The sequence below is a fragment of the Pongo abelii genome, chromosome 5 (assembly GCF_028885655.2).
Source record: "Pongo abelii isolate AG06213 chromosome 5, NHGRI_mPonAbe1-v2.0_pri, whole genome shotgun sequence".
Lineage (NCBI taxonomy): Eukaryota > Metazoa > Chordata > Mammalia > Primates > Hominidae > Pongo > Pongo abelii.
Genome location: NC_071990.2, coordinates 108,137,767 through 108,160,992, shown reverse-complemented (window position 1 = coordinate 108,160,992; position 23,226 = coordinate 108,137,767). Strand labels below are relative to the sequence as shown.

At 46.8% G+C, this 23,226-nt stretch overlaps 1 protein-coding gene across 3 annotated transcripts in view; it reads left to right on the top strand.

Annotated features, from left to right (window-relative positions):
* Window positions 1-19,012, top strand: part of BEND3 (BEN domain containing 3) — a 50,159-nt gene extending 31,147 nt beyond the window's left edge. For all 3 annotated transcript variants that reach the window (XM_054557939.2, XM_024249194.3, XM_054557938.2), the window contains exon 4: window positions 13,245-19,012. In XM_054557939.2, coding sequence (XP_054413914.2) covers window positions 13,245-15,491 — 2,247 coding nt within the window. In that variant the 3' untranslated portion in view covers window positions 15,492-19,012. The remainder of the gene's footprint in view (window positions 1-13,244) is intronic.
* The last annotated feature ends 4,214 nt before the right edge of the window (window positions 19,013-23,226 follow it).

Below are 23,226 nucleotides of genomic sequence, written 5' to 3'. Positions count from 1 at the left end.
TGGGTCTAAGAAAACATGTTGATTTTTTCAGTTTTTTCAGTTTTTTCCTTGTAGTTAGGATGGAATGCTGACTTTCAGGCTCCTTCCATGCTGGACCAGATACCTGAAGTCCTTCATCTTCTTTCATGGCCAAGTAATATTCCATTGTAGAGATGCTTTTTCTTTTTCAAGATAGCGTCTCACTGTGTTGCCAAGTCTGGTCTCAAACTCCTAGCCTCAAGGGATCTCCCGCCTTGGCCTCCCAGAGTGTTGGGATTACAGGCGTGAGCCACGGAGCCCAGCCTCACCACATTTTGTTTATCCATTCATCAGTTGACAGACATTTTGGGTTGCTTCTACTTTTTGAGTATCATAATTCATACTTGAACAAGACATTATTTAAAAATCTATAATGTCCAGAAAAAAATGTTGACTTTTTTTTTTAATACCTATGAGTATTGTTTTCTTTTTTTTGAGACACAGTCTTGCTCTGTCACCCAGGGTAAGTGCAGTAGTGTGACCACGGCTCACTGCAGCCTCAACCCCCTGGGCTCATTGGATCTTCCCATCTCAGCCTCCCAAATATCTGGGACTGCAGGCACACACCACCACACCTGGGTAATTTTGTTTTTTGGGGTTTTTTTTTTTGTAGAGATGGGGTTTGGCCATGTTGCCCAGGCTGGTCTGGGACTCCTGGGCTCAAGCATTCCTCCCGCCTCAGCCTCCCAAAGTGCCGGGATTACAGGCATGAGCCACCATGCCTGGCCGATAATTTTTAATAAATGAATAATTAGAAATATTCCACCCTTGACTCTGGCTGCCTGACCCTGCCACTTGCCTCATACCTTGTGATCTGGGCAAAAGTTTCACGCATGGATGGCAGTTTCTAGTGCAGTGAGTAATAACTAGATGAAAACCCACAGATCTGATCTGTGATCTGCTGTGGCAGATGAAAGCTACAAGACAGCTAGTGGAATAGCTTAACCATACTTTATTATCCTTTTCCTTTGTGATTGATATTTAGATGTTTTCCAATTTTGTATTATTACAAGTAATGCTGGGAAAACATCCCCAAACATCAACCCAGTGACTGTATGAGTGTTTCCGTAGGTTAGATTCCTAGAGGGTTATGCTGGAAGTGATGAGAAGTTCGACAAGCAGTATGTTAATTTCCTAAAGGAACTCCCAAAAATATTTTCCTCTGTGTCATATTACATTTCTGTTTGTGATCAGTTCTGCAAACTCACTTCAAGTTTTCACATAAAGCCAGAATTCAGGAAATAGAAGACAAAGTTTAGTGTATCAGTTCATTTGTGCTATGTTGTGTTACATAGCACAGAACCACTCCAGAACCTAGTAGTTTAAAGCAACCACTAGGCTGGGCGTGGTTACTCACGCCTGTAATCCCAGCACTTTGGGAGGCTAAGGCAGTCAGATCACCTGAGGTCAGGAGTTCCAGACCAGCCTGGCCAACAAACCTCATGTCTGCTAAAAATACAAAAATTAGCCCGGTGTGGTGGCGTGTGCCTGTAATCCCAGCTACTCAGGAGGCTGAGGCAGAATCGCTTGAACCCAGGAGGCAGAGGTTGTAGTGAGCCAAGATCACACCGCTACACTCCAGCCTGGGTGACAGAGCAAGACTCCTGAGACTTCATCTCAAAAAAAATAAAAAGCAACCACTATTTTATTTTTTCATGATTCTCTGGACCAGCTGGTGGTTCTGATTTGGCCTGACATATTTAGGGCTGGGTAGTCTGGAATAACCTCACTCACGTATCTGGGTCCTCACCTGGAATGAGTGGCAGGGATGATTGGAGCTTCCCTTTACGTACATTATCCCCCTGGAGGGAGCTAGTCCAGGCTTACTCACGTGACAGTGCAAGAATTCCTAGGGGCAAGAGAGGGCAGGCTTGTCAAGCTTCTGTTTGCATCACATGTACTAGTGTCATGTTGGCCAAAGCAAGTCACATATCCAAAACTACAACCGAAAGTGGAAAAGTAGACTCTGTCTCCTGTTGATAGAAGCATAAAATCACCTTGCAAAGAGGCAGTCACACAAAGGTGGGAGGGAGTATTGTGGCTGTTGTTATAAACAGGGAGCAGCAAGCTCTCCCAACAAGTTGTGTCCATGTGTACGTCAGGTTGTAGCCTTTGTGGACAGTCCAAGATAGTTATGTTGCCTTGCTGCACAAATGATGTCACACTTCACCCTTTCACTCAACACATTTTTATTGTAACAGGATCATAGAGAAGGGAGCATCTTCATATTCTTGGGGACACAAAGGAAAGGGTATATTCTCCTTTATTTACTTATTTTTTTTTGAGACAGGGTCTCACTCTGTCTCCCGGGGGTAATTTTGTCTGGCTGGAGCTTCAGGTATCACCCAGGGACTCTGACATGTTTAGGGAAAAGGGATCAAAACCAAAAATGCATTTGAGTATTTCTAATATGACTTGCCCAATCTACATATACAAAAATGGTCACGTGTATTTACTGTACTTTTTAGTAGACAGGATACAGAAGGCAGTTCTGACCCATTAGATTTGAAGGGGAAATCGTGTTTAAAGTCCTGGATTTGGCCAGGCGCGGTGGCTCATGCCTGTAATCCCAGCTCTTTGGGAGGCCGAGGCTGGTGGATCACCTGAGGTCAGGAGTTCGAGACCACCCTAGCCAACGTGGTGAAACCCCATCTCTACTAAAAATACCAAAAATTAGCCGGGCGTAGTGGTGGGCACCTGTAATCCCAGTTACTCAGAAGGCTAAGGCAGGAGAATTGCCTGAACCTGGGAGGTGGAGGTTGTAGTGAGCTGAGATCGTGCCACTGCACTCTAGCCTGAGTGACAGAGCAAGATTCCATCTCAAAAAAAAAAAAGTTTGTGTAAATTGAGGCCAGGCGCTGTGACTCATGCCTGTAATCCCAGCATTTTGGGAGGCTAAGTTGAGTGGATCACTTGAGCCTAAGAGTTTGAGACCATCCTGGCCAACATGGCGAAACCCCCATCTCTACATAAAATACAAAAACTGAGGTGGCAGGATCACCTGATCCTGGGAGGTTGAGGCTGCAATGATCTTGCCACTGCACTCCAGCTTGGGCAACAGACTGAGATCCCATGCCAAAAAATAAAAAATAAGTTTGTATAAGCTGATGGATGTGCCAGTAAATCAATAGTCTTAGAACCCTGGGGACTTTATTTATTTTATTTACTATTTTGAGATGGAATCTCCCTCTGTCACCCAGGCTGGAGTGCAGTGGCATGATCTCGGCTCACTGCAACCTCTGCCTCCCAGGTGCAAGTGATTCTTCTGCCACAGCTTCCTGAGTAGCTGGGGTTACAGGTGCACACCACCACAGCCAGCTAATTTTTTTGCATTTTTATTAGAGATGGGGTTTCACCATGTTGGCCAGGCTGATCTCAAACTCCTGAGCTGAGGAGATCCACCCGCCCTGGTCTCCCAAAATACTGGGATTACAGCCTTAAGCCACTGTGCCCAGCCAACCCTGGGGACTTTAGAACAATCCATCTGTTTTATGAAATTATACTGTATGTTAATTTTTCAAAAAAGTACTAGTCTTAATTCAGGGTGAATATTCTCTCATCCTCTGCTGCTGAATCTTCTGTTTCTTCTAAGATATATGTGGTGACTGGAGTAGGGTGGGGTGTATGTACTGTTTTCTTCTTTTTCTTTTTCTTTTTTTTTTTTTGAGATGGGATCTCATTCTGTGACTCAGGCTGGAGTGCAGTGGCACAGTCCTGGTTCATTGCAGCGTCGACCTCCCAGGCTTAAGCAATCCCCTCACCTCAGCCTCCCAGTGGCTAATTTTTGTAAAGACAGGGTTTTGCCATGTTACCCAGGTTGGTCTCGAACTACTGGGCTCAAGCAGTCTGCCCACCTTGGCCTCCGAAAGTGCTGGGATTACAGGCGTGAGCCACCACAGCCAGCCGTACGTAATGTTTTTTGAAGCACTTTCATTAAAGACGGGAGGAACCTAGAGGATGCAGCCAGTGATAATCAAAAAAGTAGAAAGGGTGAGGCGTGGTGGCTCATACCTGTAATCCTAGCGTTTTGGGAGGCCGAGGCGGGAGGATCACTTGAGCTCAGGAGTTCAAGACCAGCCTGGGCAACATAGTGAGACCCTGTATCTATTTAAAAAAAAAAAAAAAAGTAGAAAGGAAGCACTCTAACAGTTACCAGTAGCTACTCAACAAATAGTGCCTTCCATACCTTATTCCATCTAATCCATATAACAAACGAGTTAATACCTCCACCAGGCAGCTGAGCAAACTCAGGCATGTAAGTTAAAAGGTGCCAGGGTGCCAGTGGGGCAGCCTTGTTCCTGGGGTGAGATTATCAGGACTGATTGGGAAGACACTGTCACTTTCTCTGAGTCATCCTACTGAAACAGGAAAAGTTCCCTTATCCCCTCGCAGGGTATGCCATGGGGGTGTGGCTCACTTCTTCAGTGCCCCACTGCTCAGACCTTTAGGGGAGCATACAGACAGGCAGGCTGTGGGGCTCCGACCCCATGGCAGTGTCTGGGGTGGATGTTTACAGCTCCTGAAGCCCCAGTGGGCATATGTTACAGGGTGCCCTTTTAGTTTTGCTCTTGTCTATAGGCAGCTTGTGTTAACCAGCTCAGTTAGACCCTCTACCTTGTTGCAAGGACAGAGGGCTTTCTGTATCCTGGGTTCTTGCCTTGGTGTACCAGAAGAATCGGATCACACCTGGGCTTAGAGAATGAGTGCAAGGTTTTATTGAGTGGAAGTAGCCCTCAGCAGATGGGGGAGCCAGAAGAGAAATGATTTTCCCCTGGAGTTGGGCCGCTCAGTGGCCCGGGCCCTCCTCCTACTGCCCCGGCCAAACTCCACATCATTTTGCTGGTCAATGACCTGTCATCGTGCTGGTGGTGCCTGTCGGTGTGCTCCCGACGTCCTCTCGACATCCACCCAGTTGTGTGTTCCTCCACCCATGTGTTTCTGTAGACATCCAGTTGCTTGTATCTTCTTCCACTGATCCGCTCCTCTTGACATCCAGCTGCTTGTGTGCCTGCCTGCTAGGGTCTCGGGGATTTCTATAGGCACAGGATAGAAATCGGGGCATGGCAGGCCAGGGTGGTCTTGGAAAATGCAACATTTGGGTGCAATGGCAGGAGTGCCTGTCCTCACCTAGGTCCGTGGGCACAGGCCTGAGGGTGGAGCCCTAGCCAGGGACCTGCCCTTCTCTACTCAGCACTTCTATAGCCCCCTCCCATATCACTACCAGCATGCTAAAATACAAGAACAAGCAGAGTCTGGGGTCAGACAAGGGGCAGATTGCCAAAACTCAGGTTCCTCCACCGTCATGAGGGATGACACTGCCCGCCTCGCTGGGCTGTTGTGGATCACTGAGATAGTCCACATGAGGACGCAGCATGGGGCATGCTCCACGTCAGCCTTTAGAAATGTTTGTTTACTGGGCCGGGCATGGGAGGCTCACGCCTGTAATCCCAGCACTTTGGGAGGCCAAGGCAGGCGGATCACGAGGTTAGGAGATCGAGACCATCCTGGCTGACACGGTGAAACCCCGTCTGTACTAAAAATACAAAAAATTAGCCGGGTGTGGTGGCAGGCGCCTGTAGTCCCAGCTACTCGGGAGGCTGAGGCAGGAGAATGGCATGAACCCAGGAGGTGGAGCTTGCAGTGAGCCGAGATTGCCCCACTGCACTCCAGCCTGGGTGACAGAGCGAGACTCCATCTCAGAAAAAAAAAAAAAAAAAAAAAAAAAAAAAAAGTGTTTATTTACTGCCTCTGAGCTCCCATTTCCAGCCCTCAACCCCATGACCAGCATTCAGCTGCCTCCCTCTACATTTATCGGAATGAAACCAGTATGGCACCATCAAGGGAGGCCACCTGATGCCCTTGAGGACACCCAGCCTGGGCACCATCCAGTCAGGACATAGACCATCTCCTGTCTTCTCTCCCCTGCCCCGAGGAAAGTGCAGGAGGGCAAAGTGGGGAGCCCTGATGCTAACAGCACGTCACAGGCAGGCATCTATCAATGTTGACAACTTGTTTTATGAGTGACATTTAGTACAATGCTTAGAAGAAAAAAACCTCCCTCAAAAAGTCTAACAAAGGGCTGTGTAAAGACTTATTTGGCACCTGTGTTGGAGAGGACTTTGTAGCCAAATACAGCAGATGTGGGAGGTGCATAGCCAAAGTTTTTATTGGTAATCATCTTTTTGTTCACAGAAGTGGGGCGGTGTTCAAGAGCCATATGCCAGGCAGAGGTTAGCTTTGTTCTCCTGGGGTTTTTTGTTTATTTTTTTTAAATCCTAAAATGTCATTGTGGTTTGTTTTTCATTTGGAAAATGGAAATGGCATCTCATGTAGAGCAAATGCACAGAACATCTCGTGAGTGTCAGTTACTGTGGTGTGAGCTGAGGATTCTTAAGAAGTCTCTCAACAGCTATCGCAGATAGGTACATTCCCATTTTAATGAGGCTCAGAGAAGTTAGCACTACCAAGCCTGTGTGATTCCGAACTGGGCACTCAAACATCATGCTGGTGGGATACTGGGATATTTGTAAGATGCATGAGAAGCCTTAGGTGCACTCACATCTTGCTCGGTCTTCTGGTCTTCCTCTTTTCCCTTCATTATAGTTGCTTTATCTCCCCAGAATCTTGTTTCTTCAGCCATCTTAGCACATCCTTCACCCTTACCATATAGTGTTGGCAGCAGAAGGATGACCCACAGAGTAAGAGCTGTGAGAGCAGAGACTGTGTCTGGCTCGATCCTGGGAGGTCACCATATTGATGCTGAACTTAGTGAGGGTTACCACTGGGTTGCCTAAGGAGGGGTGAACCGGCCCAGGTCAGAAACAGAGCAGGTCAGAACTCCCCTGCTGATCAGTAGCGGGATCATGCCTGTGAACATAGGCAACTTAGTGCAACCCTGTCTCTTATTTAATTAAAAAAAAAATTGTTTTGGCCGGATGTGGTGGCTCACACTTGTAATTCCAACACTTTGGGAAGCCAAGGTGGGCAGATTACTGGAGCTCAAGAGTTCGAGGCCAGCCTGGACAACATGGTGAGCACATTTAAAATAGGATTTTGTGCAGAAAGAGACCATTAGAAATTCACATACTGTGCAACAAGAGTACATGTTCTAGAGGGAGACCTGCCCTAATTAATGCCCAGGATAGAAAAATAAGTACAGGGTCTCTACTAAAAATACAAAAAAAATTAGCTGACCATGGTGGTGTGTGCCTATGGTCCCAACTACTTGGGAGGCTGTGGTGGGAGGATAACTTGAGCCTGGGGGGTGGGGGGCAGTGGCAAAGGTTGCAGTGAGCCAAGATCAGACCACTGCACTCCAGCCTGGGCAACAGAGTGAGGTCCTGTCTCAAAAAAAAATGTGATGATGAAAATAATAATGTTGAAAATGAAAGTGGTATAAGCATCATTCTTGCGACTGTGATTCCAGGAGGGAGATGCCAGCCCGCCTGACCACTGTTTTACATGGCCTCCCTGCTTCCTGCTTTCTGGGTGTTCCAGTGTGCTGACTCTCAGGGCACTTTTGAGCCACTCATTCATTGAACTAAATTCAGTGACCGCTCTTGGATTTGGGGTCACGATGAAGACGTCTAGTACTTGGAGCATCTCCAGGGTGACCCACTCCCTGGGATGTCACTGGGCATGGACACCTGGAATCTCCCTAAATAGTCTGTTTAGCCCTCACTTGTAACCCAACATCAGCTTCTTTTTGTTCAGTCAGATTCTCCGGCTGAGAGATTTGGGCATTCTCTCTGGGTTCTATGGGTGCTGGTGGTTGAATGAAACGCCCTGATCAAGATCCGGGCTAGACGCTGGCATTGCAGAGCCTGAGCTGTACAGCAGAGTTCCCATATGGTTGGAAGACGAGCCTCAGAGAATTGGGAACGTGTCAGCCAGTCCTACCCAGTGCCAAGTAGCACAGATTTAAAGATTTCTTGATACTCCTAGACAGCTGAGCCGAGATTTTATCATCAGCCACAAACGCAGCCAGCCCATTGCCGCCTTGGCAGCATTTGTGGAATTAATTGGAGCACTGAGCTGACAGGACACCAGTGTGGGAGTATCTAAGAACTTTCTCTTCAGTGTTTGTGTTGTGTTCTGTGTTGAGTTGTGTACCCAAGGTTTCTGGGAGTGAATATTGCCCTCTACTGGGACACTAACATTTTTTATTCAAGCAATCTAGCCAAAAATGTTTCTATTGACAGCAGTGTTTCTAACATGCTTGGTGGAAACGGAAATATTTGTATTAATGAGGCTGAATATTGAGAGTTATGGGGGGTTCCCCAGTTTCAATGTACTCTTGCCTCCCACCTGCTGTAGGAATGTGAGGGAGTCAAATCTTGTGTGTGTTGTTGGTATTCAAATAATTCACCAGAAACTTCTCCCTGTACTCATTTCTCCCCTGGGTATTAATTAGGGCAAGTCTCCCTCTAGAACATGTACTCTTGTTGCATGCTATATACGTTTCTGATGATCTCTTTCTGTAGGAAATTCTATTTTAAATGTGCTAATGGAACCTTATTTTAAAGCAAAGTCTCCTTTTCTAAAATCACTCTTAATATAGTTATGATTTGTGATTGTTAGTACTCCAAACCCAAATTTCTCTCTATTGGTAAACCTTATAGTAATCTTATAGTCCATGGGACCTCTAAAATTATTTTAGTGTAATAGAACTAAATGGTGAATAAATTGCCAAAAATTTTACTTTACATTCTACAGGAATTAGCAAGTAAGGCACTTTGAGTTTGTTAGGGCAGTGGTTTTCCACAGTGACCCACAGTTATAAATCACCTTATAGAGCAATACAACTTACCTGTATGAATTCGTAAATAAATATTTAGACATACACATAGTAATGAAACAAAACTCTTAAATTGATTTACTTTGTGCAGTACAGTTTGATATTTTCTATTCTTTTTGCTTTCTTATTTCCTCCTTCCCTCCCTCTTTTTTTTTTTTTTTTTTTTTTGAGACAGGGTCTCACTCTGTCGCCCAAGCTGTGGTACAGTGGTGCAGTCACAGCTCACTGCAACCTCCACCTCCAAGACTCAAGTGATCCTCCCACGTAAGTCTCCCTAGTGGCTAATCCCTCCCTCTTCTTCTTCTTCTTTTTTTTTTTTTTTTGAGACACTCTGTTGCCCAGGCTGGAGTGCAGTGGCGACCTCCGCCTCCCGGGTTCAAGTGATTTTCCTGCCTCAGCCTCCTGAGTAGCTGGGACTACAGGCGTGTGCTACCACTCCCAGCTAATTCTTTGTATTTTTAGTAGAGATGGAATTTCACCGCGTTAGCCAGGATGGTCTCAATCTCCTGACCTCGTGATCCACTCGCTTCAGCCTCCCAAAGTGCTGGGATTATAGGCATGAGCCACTGTGCCCGGCCCCTCCCTCTTCTTATGTTGGTCACGATCCACCAAAATCAGTCATCATCTACTAACCTATAGTTTGAAACACTGCATTAGGGGTAAAGGTTTTCAGCTATCTCCACCCCTTCCTTTCTGGTGTGTGTATATATTTTCTTTTCTTTCTTTTTTAAAGAAATAATGCCAGCTAACAGAACAGAAGAAACATAAAGGGCTTAAATTCTCAGCCTTTAGGACAAACAGACCTCTAAGAAGTGCCTTCCATGAGCGACTTACCCTGAGGCACTGTGGGATAGTCCTTCTCAGTGTACTGGTTGAAAGTGTCATTACAACTCCCCTAATAAAAGTCCCCTACAGAACTACCTCTGCCATGGCTTGGGAATAGCATAATGCAATAATAAATCATATTGTAATAATAAATTTTTATTTATTTATTTTTGAGACAGAGTCTCACTCTGTTGCCCAGGCCGGAGTGCAGTGGCACGATCTTGGCTAACTGCAACCTCGGCTCACTGCAACCTCTGCCTCCCAGGTTCAAGCAGTTCTCCTGCCTCAGCCTCCCAAGTAGCTGGGATTACAGGCATGCGCCACCACACCCAACTAATTTTGTATTTTTAGTAGAGATGGGGTTTTGCCGTGTTGGCCAGGCTAGTTTCGAACTCCTGACCTCAAGTGATCCACCCGCCTCGGCCTCCCAAAGTGCTGGGATTACAGGCATGAGCCACCGCACCTGGCCATAAATATTTATTAAGCACTTACTGTGATTCAGATAGACTCAGTGCTGTATGTGCACTGTCTCATTAAATCCTCACAACCATCCTGTGGGACAGGTAGCATGATTTACCCTGAGTAAAGGAAGGTGAGGCTTACAAGGTCACAAACAGAATGCTTGCTGATTGAGCTGAGTTCTTAGCCACACCTTCATATGTCTCTGCCAGTGCTCTTATCAGAACAGCTCCCTTTTCTTTTTTTTCTCCTTTTCTTTTTCTTTCTGAGACAGGGTCTTGCTCTGTTGCCCAGGCTGGAGTGCAGTGGTGTGATCTCGGCTCACGAAGCCTCAACCTCCCAGGCTGAAGCAATCCTCCTACCTCAGCCTCCCGAGTAGCTGAGACTACAGGCACACATCACCACCACTCCCAGCTTATTTTTGTAGAGGTGGGGTTTCACCATGTTGCCCAGGCTGGTCTTGAACTCCTGGGCTTGAGATCCCCCGCCTCAGCCTCCCAAAATACTGGGATTACAGGTGTGAGCCACTGCACCTGGCCTCACTTTTCTTAAGCATGTATTTGAGTATGGTGGAACACTTTGCTCTGCTTTATTCACATGTGTGGTTGACAGAAATTCATTGACCTCTTCTGTACCCTGGGCACTTTGCTAGGCACTGGGGATAGACTCAGGAACAACATGGTCCCATCGCACAGCCATCATGCAGTTTGACAGGGATGGGGACAGCTCGGCAAGGATACCCCAGAGGGAGGGGTCAGGTGGTAGGCCACCCCTGACAGGCTGCCTGCACTCTGGTATGTCCTTGGTCCTCTGCTCCTGGGAGTGCTGTAGAGGGGAGGGGTGGGGAGTGGGGGCCACAAGGGCCAGTTGCCACTGACCATTTGCTCATATAAATATATATACACAAACCCTGAAGGAAGTATTGGCCAGCTCTGTGATAACTAATGCACTTACGAGTCCCTTTATAAGGTCCCTAAGGGAGTAGTTTTTCTTTTGCATGGTTGTCCTCATGGGGGCACAAGAGAAGAATGAACATTTCTCTGAGTCAGATTATTCTATTATCCAAAAGAGAGAGTCTAGGAAGTAATTCATTAATTATTATTGAGATGGGGTCTCACTCTGTCACCCAGGCTGGGGTGCAGTGGCAAGATCTTAGCTCACTGCAGCCTCCATCTCCCAGGCTCAAGTTATCCTCCTACTTCAGCCTCCTGAGTAGCTGGGACTACAGGTGCACACTACTGTGCCTGGCTAATTTTTTTGTATTTTTTTAGTAGAGACAGTGTTTCGCCATGTTGCCCAGGCTGGCGGAACTTCTGAGCTCAGGAGATCCACCCATCTTGGCCTCCCAAAGTGCTGGGATTACAGGTGTGAGCCACCACGCCCAGCCGTTCATTAATTTAAATGAAAAAGAACACATGGAAGGTTCAGAATGATGAAAGTTTTCTGTTTATTTGGGCTCTTGGTTTCTATTCCCCCTGGATCTACCTATTCTCAGCCTCATATTGCTCACTTGCTGTACGAAGCCTCACTTCTGAGGTTGTCTCTTTTCCCTACATTGGTTGAGGCTGCAGAGAAAAACACCTCATGCACTGTTTTGTGCTGGCATTAGTTACCTGAAAACTTTCAAATAACCCTGATCTGCCCGGATGAGATAAACTGAGAGCAAACACTGACTGCCAGGCCCTGGCTACTCAGAGAGGATGGATAGCAGCCACAGCACCCAGGAGCTTGTTAGAGATGCAGGCCCAGGGTTCACACTCTGCATTCCAGCAAGACCCCAGGTGATTCAGTGTGTACACTAGAGCTTAAGAAGCGCTGGGCTAGGCCAGTCCCAGCCACCTGTATTCTTCCCAAGTGTGGAGAGAAGCACCCCAGGATGCCGCCGTTTGTTCTTGTCCATTCCCACTTGCCCAAGGCACATGCCTGTCAGCGGGAGCAAAGGTTCCCTGCTCCCCCGACACCCACCAGCGCTCACTGACTAGCTCATCTGCTTTCCTAAAACTCAAATATACATTTCCATAAGTATCTGGGTCAAATTCAACATTTGTCAAAAACAGGCTTATTAGGTTATGGCTGAAATACAATGACTGATACATATTTAAGGTATACAATTTGATACGTTTTGACACGTGTCTACCAGTGAACCCACAGCCACAGCATGATGATAAACATCGGTCACCCACTGACATTCTCCATTTCATTCTCCGTGTCCCATCGAATTCTCCCTGCCATCCTTAGGCAATGACTGTCTGCATTCTGTCACTATAGGCAAGCTTGCATTTTCCGGAGTTGTACATACACAAATGGAATCATACACTATGGCCTCTTTTTTGTTATTTATTTTGAGATTTATCATGAGTACTTTGTGTACTGTATCAATAATTAATGTCTTATTGCTGAGTAATATTCCATTGTATGAATATAATATAGTTTATATACTTGTTGATTTTTCAGAAACGGGGGTGTGTTTCTATTGTCTCACAGTTGCATAGGCCAGAAAGTTCTGGGCTGGCCTTTTCTGGTCTAAGATGTGATTTCAGGCAGTGGTGGAGTTGGCATCAGACAGCCGCTCTCCACAGCCCAGTTCTCATGTGCCCCGACCATGCATCCCAGAGGAGCCGTCCCGAAAAGGGACGCCTGCTCTCCCAAAGGCTGCAGGCTGAAAGGACACACTGCTGCCTTTGGGAGCTACCATAGGTAGGAATCTCTGTCCCTTCCTGAGAGCAGACCAAGGCACGGGTCCATGAGGTGACCTGCCCATGGCCGGCAGCTGCACAAGCCTGTCGCCTTCCTGTGCTCTTCCTCCTGTTTCTTGCAGAGTTCTTGCCCAGTATTGCCAGCATCAGTGTCAGCCCTCTGATGGAAAGGAAGTCCACTGCTGGTGTCCTGTGAGAGCACAAAGCCTCCCTGGGCCCAGCCTGAGTCTTTTCTCAGGGAATGGGGAGAGCAGCAGGTTTGGGGTGGTGGGGATGCAGGTTTGTATCAGTGGTGCAGCCTTGGATGACAGAGTGATTCAGGGTGAGGAATCAATTTCTTACATGTTCCCAAGGTTGACCTTGGCCTCTGTGTGCTACACAGACCCTTGTTTAGTGTCATAAACCACAGCACCCACCTAACACTCTGGGAAATGATTTTTGTTTTGCAGGCTCTCCTAGCAGGCATGCGGAACCGTGAGAACAGCTCGCCCTGCCAAGGCAATGGCGAGCAGGCCGGCAGGGGCAGGAGCTTGGGCTCTGTGTGGCCAGGAGAGGAGGAGCCCTGCAATGATGCCACCACCCCTTCCTACAAGAAGCCTCTGTATGGCATCTCACACAAGATCATGGAGAAGAAGAATCCTCCCTCGGGGGACCTGCTAAACATGTACGAGCTCTTCGAGAAGGCAAACGCCAGCAACAGCCCCTCGTCGCTGCGGCTCCTGAATGAGCCACAGAAGCGGGACTGTGGCAGCACCGGGGCAGGCACTGACAATGACCCCAACATCTACTTCCTGATCCAGAAGATGTTCTACATGCTCAACACCCTCACGTCCAACATGTCCCAGCTGCACAGCAAGGTGGACCTGCTCTCCCTTGAGGTGAGCCGCATCAAGAAGCAGGTGAGCCCCACTGAGATGGTGGCCAAATTCCAGCCGCCCCCTGAGTACCAGCTCACAGCCGCGGAGCTCAAGCAGATCGTGGACCAGAGCCTGTCAGGGGGGGACCTGGCCTGCCGCTTGCTGGTGCAGCTCTTCCCCGAGCTCTTCAGCGACGTAGACTTCTCCCGAGGCTGCAGTGCCTGTGGCTTTGCCGCCAAGCGCAAGCTGGAGTCGCTGCACCTGCAGCTCATCCGCAACTATGTGGAGGTCTACTACCCCTCGGTGAAGGACACGGCTGTGTGGCAGGCCGAGTGCCTGCCCCAGCTGAACGACTTCTTCAGCCGCTTCTGGGCCCAGCGGGAAATGGAGGACAGCCAGCCCAGTGGCCAGGTCGCCAGCTTCTTTGAGGCAGAGCAGGTGGACCCCGGCCACTTCCTGGACAACAAAGACCAGGAGGAGGCCCTGTCTCTTGACCGGAGCAGCACCATCGCCTCAGACCACGTGGTGGACACGCAGGACCTCACTGAGTTCCTGGATGAAGCCTCCTCACCAGGCGAGTTTGCGGTCTTCCTCCTCCACCGGCTCTTCCCCGAGCTCTTCGACCACCGCAAGCTGGGTGAACAGTACAGCTGCTACGGGGACGGTGGAAAGCAGGAGCTGGACCCGCAACGGCTGCAGATCATCCGCAACTACACGGAAATCTACTTCCCCGACATGCAGGAGGAGGAGGCCTGGCTGCAGCAGTGTGCCCAGCGCATCAACGACGAGCTCGAGGGCCTGGGGCTGGACGCGGGCAGTGAAGGCGACCCCCCGCGCGATGACTGCTACGACTCCTCCAGTCTGCCCGACGACATCTCAGTGGTCAAGGTGGAGGACAGCTTTGAGGGCGAGCGGCCGGGCCGCCGCTCCAAGAAGATCTGGCTGGTGCCCATCGACTTCGACAAGCTAGAGATCCCCCAGCCTGACTTCGAGGTTCCCGGCGCCGACTGCCTGCTCAGCAAGGAGCAGCTGCGCAGCATCTACGAGAGCAGCCTGTCCATCGGCAACTTCGCCTCGCGCCTGCTGGTGCACCTGTTCCCCGAGCTCTTCACGCACGAGAACCTGCGCAAGCAGTACAACTGCAGCGGCTCCCTGGGCAAGAAGCAGCTGGACCCCTCCCGCATCAAGCTCATCCGCCACTACGTGCAGCTGCTCTACCCGCGCGCCAAAAACGACCGCGTCTGGACCCTGGAGTTCGTGGGCAAACTGGATGAGCGCTGCCGGCGCCGGGACACGGAGCAAAGGCGCTCCTACCAGCAGCAGCGCAAGGTCCACGTGCCGGGCCCTGAGTGCAGAGACTTGACCAGCTATGCAATCAACCCCGAGAGGTTCCGGGAGGAGTTTGAGGGGCCCCCGCTGCCCCCCGAGAGGAGCAGCAAGGACTTTTGCAAGATCCCCTTGGACGAGCTGGTGGTTCCCTCGCCTGACTTCCCGGTGCCTTCTCCCTACCTGCTGTCTGACAAGGAGGTGCGTGAGATCGTGCAGCAGAGCCTCTCCGTGGGCAACTTTGCAGCCCGGCTCCTCGTCCGCCTGTTTCCCGAACTCTTCACCGCCGAGAACCTCCGGCTGCAGTACAACCATTCCGGGGCTTGCAACAAGAAGCAGCTGGACCCCACGCGGCTGCGGCTCATCCGCCACTACGTGGAAGCCGTCTACCCGGTGGAGAAGATGGAGGAGGTGTGGCACTACGAATGTATCCCCAGCATCGATGAGCGGTGCCGCCGCCCCAACAGGAAAAAATGCGACATCCTCAAGAAAGCGAAGAAAGTGGAGAAGTGAAGGCCTGTGACCTGCCCAGAGATTCGGGGTCACCAGAGGCTGAACGATGGGCACCCTTGGGACTGAGCAATACTTGGGAGCACGCCTATGGCATCTACAGACAGGCACCTTATGTCCGTGGGGAGTGGCTTATTACATTTGCACACGTAAGCACCCACCCATCCGCAAGAAAGAAGCCTTGAGTTTGGTCTCTTGTACTTACAACTTCTGTCCTATGTGCCCCGGCGGGGCAGCCTGAGTGTGGGGAGAGCAAGCTGTGAGGGCAGGGACCAGAGGGTAGGGGTCCTCTCCCTGGTTGTGCCCTCCCCAGCCCCTCACAGCTTAAAATGCAAACCCAGCAACTCTCTTGCCTCTCTTCCCATATTTTACATCTTCCATTTTTACCCATTTTTTTTTTTTTAATTAAAAAGAAACCCTTAAAAAAATCATTGGGCTCTTTGGGGGCCATTTTACTTAGAAAAAAATCTCTTTAAAAGTGCCATGTTCGTGCACAGTGGCTAATCATAGCTTCAGGTGGCATGGATACTGATTTTACTGACCTTGTTTTTTACATCTGATTTTGGAAGAGTCAAGATGCCCCTTGGATAGCAGTAGAGGGGATGGAATAGTGCGAAGTCCGTCACCACCACTTGCAACTTTTCCCTTCTGCTCTGGTGCCTGGGAAGGCTTCCGTTCAGCTTGGCCTGTCCTTCAGGCGCGTCGGTAGAATGTTGTATCACTCTGTAGGCGAGAACACTGGATGATGATGATATGAATGTAGACAGCCGTGGAAACACGTTCGCAGTGTCTCCATCTGAGCCGTGTCCTTCCACTGCCCCCATTCCCTCTCCATACATGGTTGCTGGTTGGAGGGAGTGGATGTGTTTCCTTGGAAAACAGTGCGGGGGCTTTTGGCTTCTTGTTAGATTTAAGGGTGGGCCTCTTTGAGCTCACCATGAACTGTTTACTTTTCCGTGTGTGTGTTTGTACAAAATCCAGGTTCCGGGAGCTCTGTGGTGACTTCCCCAGACCTCAGTGTTAGCTCCTCCAGGCAGCACTACATCCTCATTCCTCAGGGCGGGCCCAGGTCTGGGCCTCTCTTGGGGATACCAGGCATTGGAAGGACACAGGCCATCTCAGATGGGGTACACATGTCCCTTCCCAGGGTCCACTCAGAAATTTCCTCTTGGACTCTCTAGAAGGTCCTGCTGTCCTATACCTGGCCACCCCCTGCCTTGGGGGGCACATGTCTTTGTTCCCTCCTGACTGGGAATGTCAGGCTCCTGCAGGCCAGCTGCATGCTCTCCAGGAGCACCAACTGGGAAATTCCCCAACAGGTAAAGTCCTTTAAAATGATACTTTTACCTACCTAACTCTGGGGGCCAAATGCCTAAGAGGGAAAGGAAACAGTCAAATGCAAACAATACATCATACCAGAGTCCTGGAAAATTAATTGAATCACACAGGGTAGTCATAGAACCCCTGTGGGATGGCTTAATATTTTGCTACTTTAAAATGCAGAGATAACAGAAACAATCTGAATTTTCTTCATTCAGCTGATAAGGACTTCAGTTCCAGTGGCTGTATGACATAATTTTGCCAGGAGCATTTTTTAAAATACAGGATTTTAAAAGCAATGTTAAGTTGCTGATCTAACTAGTAAATTTGCTCCTAAGTGTCATTTACAGATTATTTCTGTTGAAACTGCAAGCAGATTTAGAAAGGCACAGGGACTGAATGACTCTGTCACACACAGCTACTCATGCACACACGCACTGCTTACTAAAAGCTGAAGTGAGATGAAGGGGGCCTACACGAATAACAAGTTCAACTTCTTTGTGCCTGGAAAGGAGGGACTGGAGCAGCCAGGAGACTCACTTTCCCCCCTCGCTTGGGCCCTTCTCTATGCCTTAGTCTCTCCAGCACATGCACACAGCATGCACACACACGTACCCTACCCAAAGACAGCTGTGGCCCTCTCCCACCACCTCCCCCTTCCCACCGCTGGTTGTTGGGGGCTGGAGTGGGGAGGTCCCATGAAATTTGTTCTGGTTTCTAGGATGTAAACAAGAGGACTCCAAGCCATGAACTGCCCTGCTTTCTAGAGGGTGGAATGTTGACCCTGCAACTTTAGAAGCACAATCATTTATTAATAATTTTTTTGAAACTCCCATCTACCCCTGTTAGAGAAATCAACAGGTTCTAGGAATTAAATATGTCTCCTTGTAACCCAGAGCATGTTCAATTTTTGGAAACCGTATTTCAGTGATTTTCTTAATACCTTTCATGTGTAGGGCATCTTCCCCCAGAATCTTACAGTCCCTTTCTGTGAAGAGAAGTGGACACACCTGGGAACTCTTCCCATCTCTGGACTGTCGTCAGGAGACGCCTGCAGGTCCTTGCCCTGTCTGTATGGTGTCCTCACTTCTCCATCCATACAGGTGGCTCCAGTGGGCATTTTTTTATTTTAAATTTTTTACATGAAGCAATAGAAGTACAAAATACTTATTTTTTCAAAATTTAATGTGTTCCATGAAACCTGTTGGCAATCCGTTTCCTTCCCCCACATCTAAATTCTTTGGTTTTTAGTTGTTTGTTTTTTGGATTTTTTTTTTTTTTTTTTTTTTTTGGCCTTGTATCCCAAGGACTAAAAAATTAGCACAGACACGTTTTGATGTTGAATGAACTAGTAAGTCACAGTAGGTAGTAGTCTTCATTGATTTCTCTGTAAGTTTTTAAAGAATGTATGAAGATAGTCATGAATGTACTGAGTGTTCGCATCCTGCTTCAGTTCACCTTGGCTGTGTCTACAGGACAACAAATGTTTGACAGGGAATAAAGTCGTGTCTGGTGTCATTTGCGCTAGCGTGCCCCTCCCCTTTCGGTCTTGGCTCCAAACCTTCCTTTCCTTTTATGTTTGTGGGGAGGGGGGAACCACATCAGCAGCAATCATCAACCAACCAACCAATGGGATCTACTTAGTGGTGAATAGATTGGCTATTTAATTGGTAAAAGTTGCTGGTCTGACCACACCACAGCATGACCACTGGGTTCACTTACAGATGGCCTCCGTTTCCAACGTTCCCCCCAAATGTTTGCTTCTTGCCCAGTCGAGAGGGGATCGCGAGACTCCCGAGTGGAGGTTGTGAGCTTGCACCCCGCCTGGCTGTGTAGATAGACTGTATGGATACATGAAGTGAGGGTGGGGGCCAAGGGGCTATTACTGCTGTTTGGAAATACTTGCCTCTCGTAGATCCAGCCTTAATGTTTTTCTGACATCCTAGTAATAGCAGACCCTGCACAAAGTGGATATCAGACTTAATACTGTGAGGAGACAAAATAATGAGAATAGTTTTACCAAAGATAATGAAATCTCGCATCATGTCTGCATTTTACCATAGATTGGAGTGCATCCTTAGGAAACTGAATGTAACAAAAACCCAGGACATTTTTGGAAATTGTATGCTCTTTAGCAACTTTGTGTGAATTTTTATACAAACACTGTTTTATGAGTTATATAAAATGTTATAAAAATAGAAAAACGTGGTCTCGTAACATGTTATTTTCTTAGAGCACTGGTCTCAGAATATGTCTTGGTCTATTTGTTTTTGTGTGTGGCCTCCTCACCCGCCTCCCAGGGGAGAACGTGAATGTTCCGGGGGATTTCAGCTTCTGGGGCTTCCATACTCTACGTGTCAGGGGTACAGCTCACAGGATTTCAGTTTGACCACAGCTGAATGAATGAGAAATTGCCAGATAAATCCTCCAAACCATTTCTCCGCAAACCACTTCCTGGCTATGTAGTGGGAGGCTTGTTTGACCTTTTTTAACCTTTCCTGGTCAGGTGCCAGGCCAGTCCTGCAAAGCCAGCAGAGTTTCATTTTCATTTAACCGCCTTTTTTTTTTTTCACTTTGGATCAAATGGGTTTTAGTTTCCCCCTGCCCCAACCCTGCTAGAGTGCAGTGGTATAATCATGGCTCACTGCAGCCTCGACTTCTGGGCTCAAGTGATTTTCCTGCCATAGCCTCCTAAGTAGCTGGGACTACAGGCCCACACTACCATGCCTGGCTAGTTTTATTATTGTAGAGATGTGACCTCACCATGTTACCCAGGCTGGTTTCAAACCACTGGCCTCAAGTAATCCTCCCACCTCAACCCCCAAAAGTATTGGGATTACTGGTGTGAGCCACTGTTCCCGGCCTCATACATTATTATTTGTAAAAAGGGATGTTTTCCCTCACCTTCTCTTCTCTTTGGCTAATTATAAATCATTAAACTTAATATTTTATAGTAATAATTAGGCCAGGTGCGTTGGCTAACACCTGTAATCCTAACACTTTGGGAGGCCAAGGTGGGTGGATCACCTGAGGTCAGGAGTTTGAGATCAGCCTGGCCAACATGGTGAAACCCCGTCACTACTAAAAATATAAAAATTAGCCAGGCATGGTGGTGCATGCCTGTAATCTCAGCTACTTGGGAGGCTGAGGTGGGAGAATCGCTTGGACGTGGGAGGCAAAGTTGCAGTGAGCCGAGATCATGCCACTGTACTCCAGCCTGGGCAACAGAGACTCTGTCTCAAGGAAAAAAAAATATATATTTATATAAATATAAAAACATATATATTTATATAAATATAAATACATATATTTATATAAATATAAAAACATATATTTATATAAATATAAATACATATATTTATATAAATATAAAAACATATATTTATATAAATATAAATACATATATTTATATAAATATAAATACATATATTTATATAAATATAAATACATATATTTATATAAATATAAATACATATATTTATATAAATATAAATACATATATTTATATAAATATAAATACATATATTTATATAAATATAAATACATATATCATATATTTATATAAATATAAATACATATATTTATATAAATATAAATACATATATTTATATAAATATAAATACATATATTTATATAAATATAAATACATATATTTATATAAATATAAATACATATATAATATATTTATATAAATATAAATACATATATAATATATTTATATAAATATAAACACATATATATTTATATAAATATAAACACAATATATAAATATAAACAATATATAAATATAAACACATATTTATATAAATATAAATACATATATATTTATATAAATATAAACACATAATATATAAATATAAACAATATATAAATATAAACATATTTATATAAATATAAATACATATATAATATATAAATATAAACACATATATAATATATATAAATACATATATATATAATATATAGAGTAAAAATTGTATCTCAAGATGTCAGAGAAACTTCTTTGGCCCAGGGATCAGAAGATATAAAGTAGTTGGTGGCTCATGATTGAAACACGTACTACAGTGAGTATTTGCTTATTTGATAGCCTTGAAATTTCTACAGCCAGCACATCCGTGCTGTAAACCTTTTCAGCAGGTGTGCCTTGGTTGGGGGCTGGACCTGAACCTCCAAATGCTAAATCCACTAGCCAGTTTAAGCAAGAAGTGAGGAAAAGCTAAATTCTTTGAGACTCTTCTGGCTGTGGGTATCTTTGTTTTCTTCCAAAAAGAACATTCCCAGAGTGTTTCAGTGAGAGTATACTTGTAAGATCTAGTTCTCAGAAATAAGAACTCGACACCACATTATCATGATCATTGGAATGGTGAAATGCAGTGGACTCTAAGGAGCTTTTAGATAAATCTGGAATATCTGGGCCGGCGTGGTGGCTCACACCTGTAATCTCAGCACTTTCGGAGGCCAAGGCGGGCGGATCACTTGAGGTCAGGAGTTTGATGCCATCCTGGCCAGCATGGTAAAACCCCGTCTCTATTAAGAATACCAAAATTGGCTGGGTGTGGTTGTGAGCACCTGTGGTCCCAGCTACTCAGGAGGCTGAGGCAGGAGAACTGCTTGCACCTGGGAGGTGGAGGTTGCAGTGAGCCGAGATCACACCACTGCACTCCAGCCTGGGTGACGGAGTGAGACTCCATCTCAAAAAAAGAAAAAAAAATTTGGAATATCTGGCCAGTGGTGGAGAAAGGAAAGAACAAGCATTGCTTCTGACTGGAATGGCACCAACATTCATTGAGTATATTTTATGTGCCAGACACTGCTAAGAATGGAACCTGGGCAACGTGTTATCCTTTCAAAAGCCTTGTGAGGTAAGTACCATAATTATGCTTTGTTAACAGGTGAGAAAGCTAGGGACGCAAATGGTGTCTACATTATCTCATTTGCTTCTCATAAAAACTCATTGTGTTCACTGTTATTAACTCAGTTTTGTGGTGAGGAGAGAAGTTGGTTTCTTGCTCAAGTTCACACAACTGGAAATTGGCGGTGCCGGGATTTGAGCCCAAGTTGGCCTCTGATTTCCATCATACCCAAGCCACAATACACAAGACTCAGATCCTAAAACAATTGCAAGTCAGCAGTGGTGTCTCACTCCCATCCTCTAAGCCCCAGTGTGTCTGATCTTAGATATAGGAGTGCTGGTTTTAGAATTAAGCTTCAATGACAGAGCCTTGGGAGCTAATGAATGTAAATAATAGAATTAGGGTGGGCGCAGTGGCTCACTCTTGTAATCCCAGCACTTTAGGGGGCCAAAGTGGGTGGATCACCTGAGGTCAGGAGTTGAGACCAGCTTGGCCAACATGGTGAAACCCCAGCTAATACAAAAATTAGCTGGGCATGGTGGCGTGTGCCTGTAATCCCAGCTACTCGGGAGGCTGAGGCAGGAGAATCGTTTGAACCCGGGAGGCAGAGGTTGCAGTGAGCCGAAATGGCACCACTGCACTCCAGCCTGGGCGACAGAGTGAGATCTTTTCTCAAAAAATGAAACAAACACAAAAAAAATTATCTGGGCATGGTGGCGTGCACCTGTAATCCCAGCAACTGAGGAGACTGAGTCAGGAGAATTGCTTGAACCCAGGAGACGGAGGTTGCAGTGAACTGAGATCAAGCCACTGCACTCCAGCCTGGGTGACAGAGCGAGACTCTGTCTCTAAATAAATAAAATAAAATAATAGAATTAAGCTAATTCTAAATAATTATAGCAATTGTGAACTTTTTTTTTTTTTTAAGAATGTGAAAGTAACTGCTGTAGATCAGGTTCCCTAGGAGCAGAAGCTGAGACAGATTCTTAGGCCATTAATTGAGGGCGTGCTGTCAGGAGACAGGACTCAGGAAAGGAAGAGAACCGGGGAAGGCGAGAACCAAGATTGTGGTCTCCGATGCAGTCTAGCCACATTCTCCTCCACGAGGAAGCCCTGCAACGTGAATTGTATGGCAGAATTAGTTCTGGTTGAGGCAAAGGGGCTGGTGGGTTATTGTCCAAGGTCTTCCCTGGGAAAGGGGTAGTGTCCCTGTCCCTTTGGCCAGGACAAGGCTCCAGAGGTGCCTCTGTGGTGGTTAGCAGCCAGCCCTCAGCAGCCACGGCGTGGGTGCTCTGGTAAAGGGGTTTGGGTGGGATTCTGTCTGCATCCACTACTGCAGTGGGTCTCAAGAGTTTACCTGCATCAGAATCACCAAGGAACAAGTTAAAACAGATTGCCGTGAACCACCCGCAGAGATTCTAATGCAGTGGGTCTGGGGTGGGGCCCAAGAATTTGCATGTCTAACAAGTTCTCAGGTGATGCTGGTGCTGCTTGTCCTGGAACCACAGGGGAGGACCAAGGCACTATAGGTAGCTTCCCAAAATGTGCTGTCTGTGGTAGAGAAA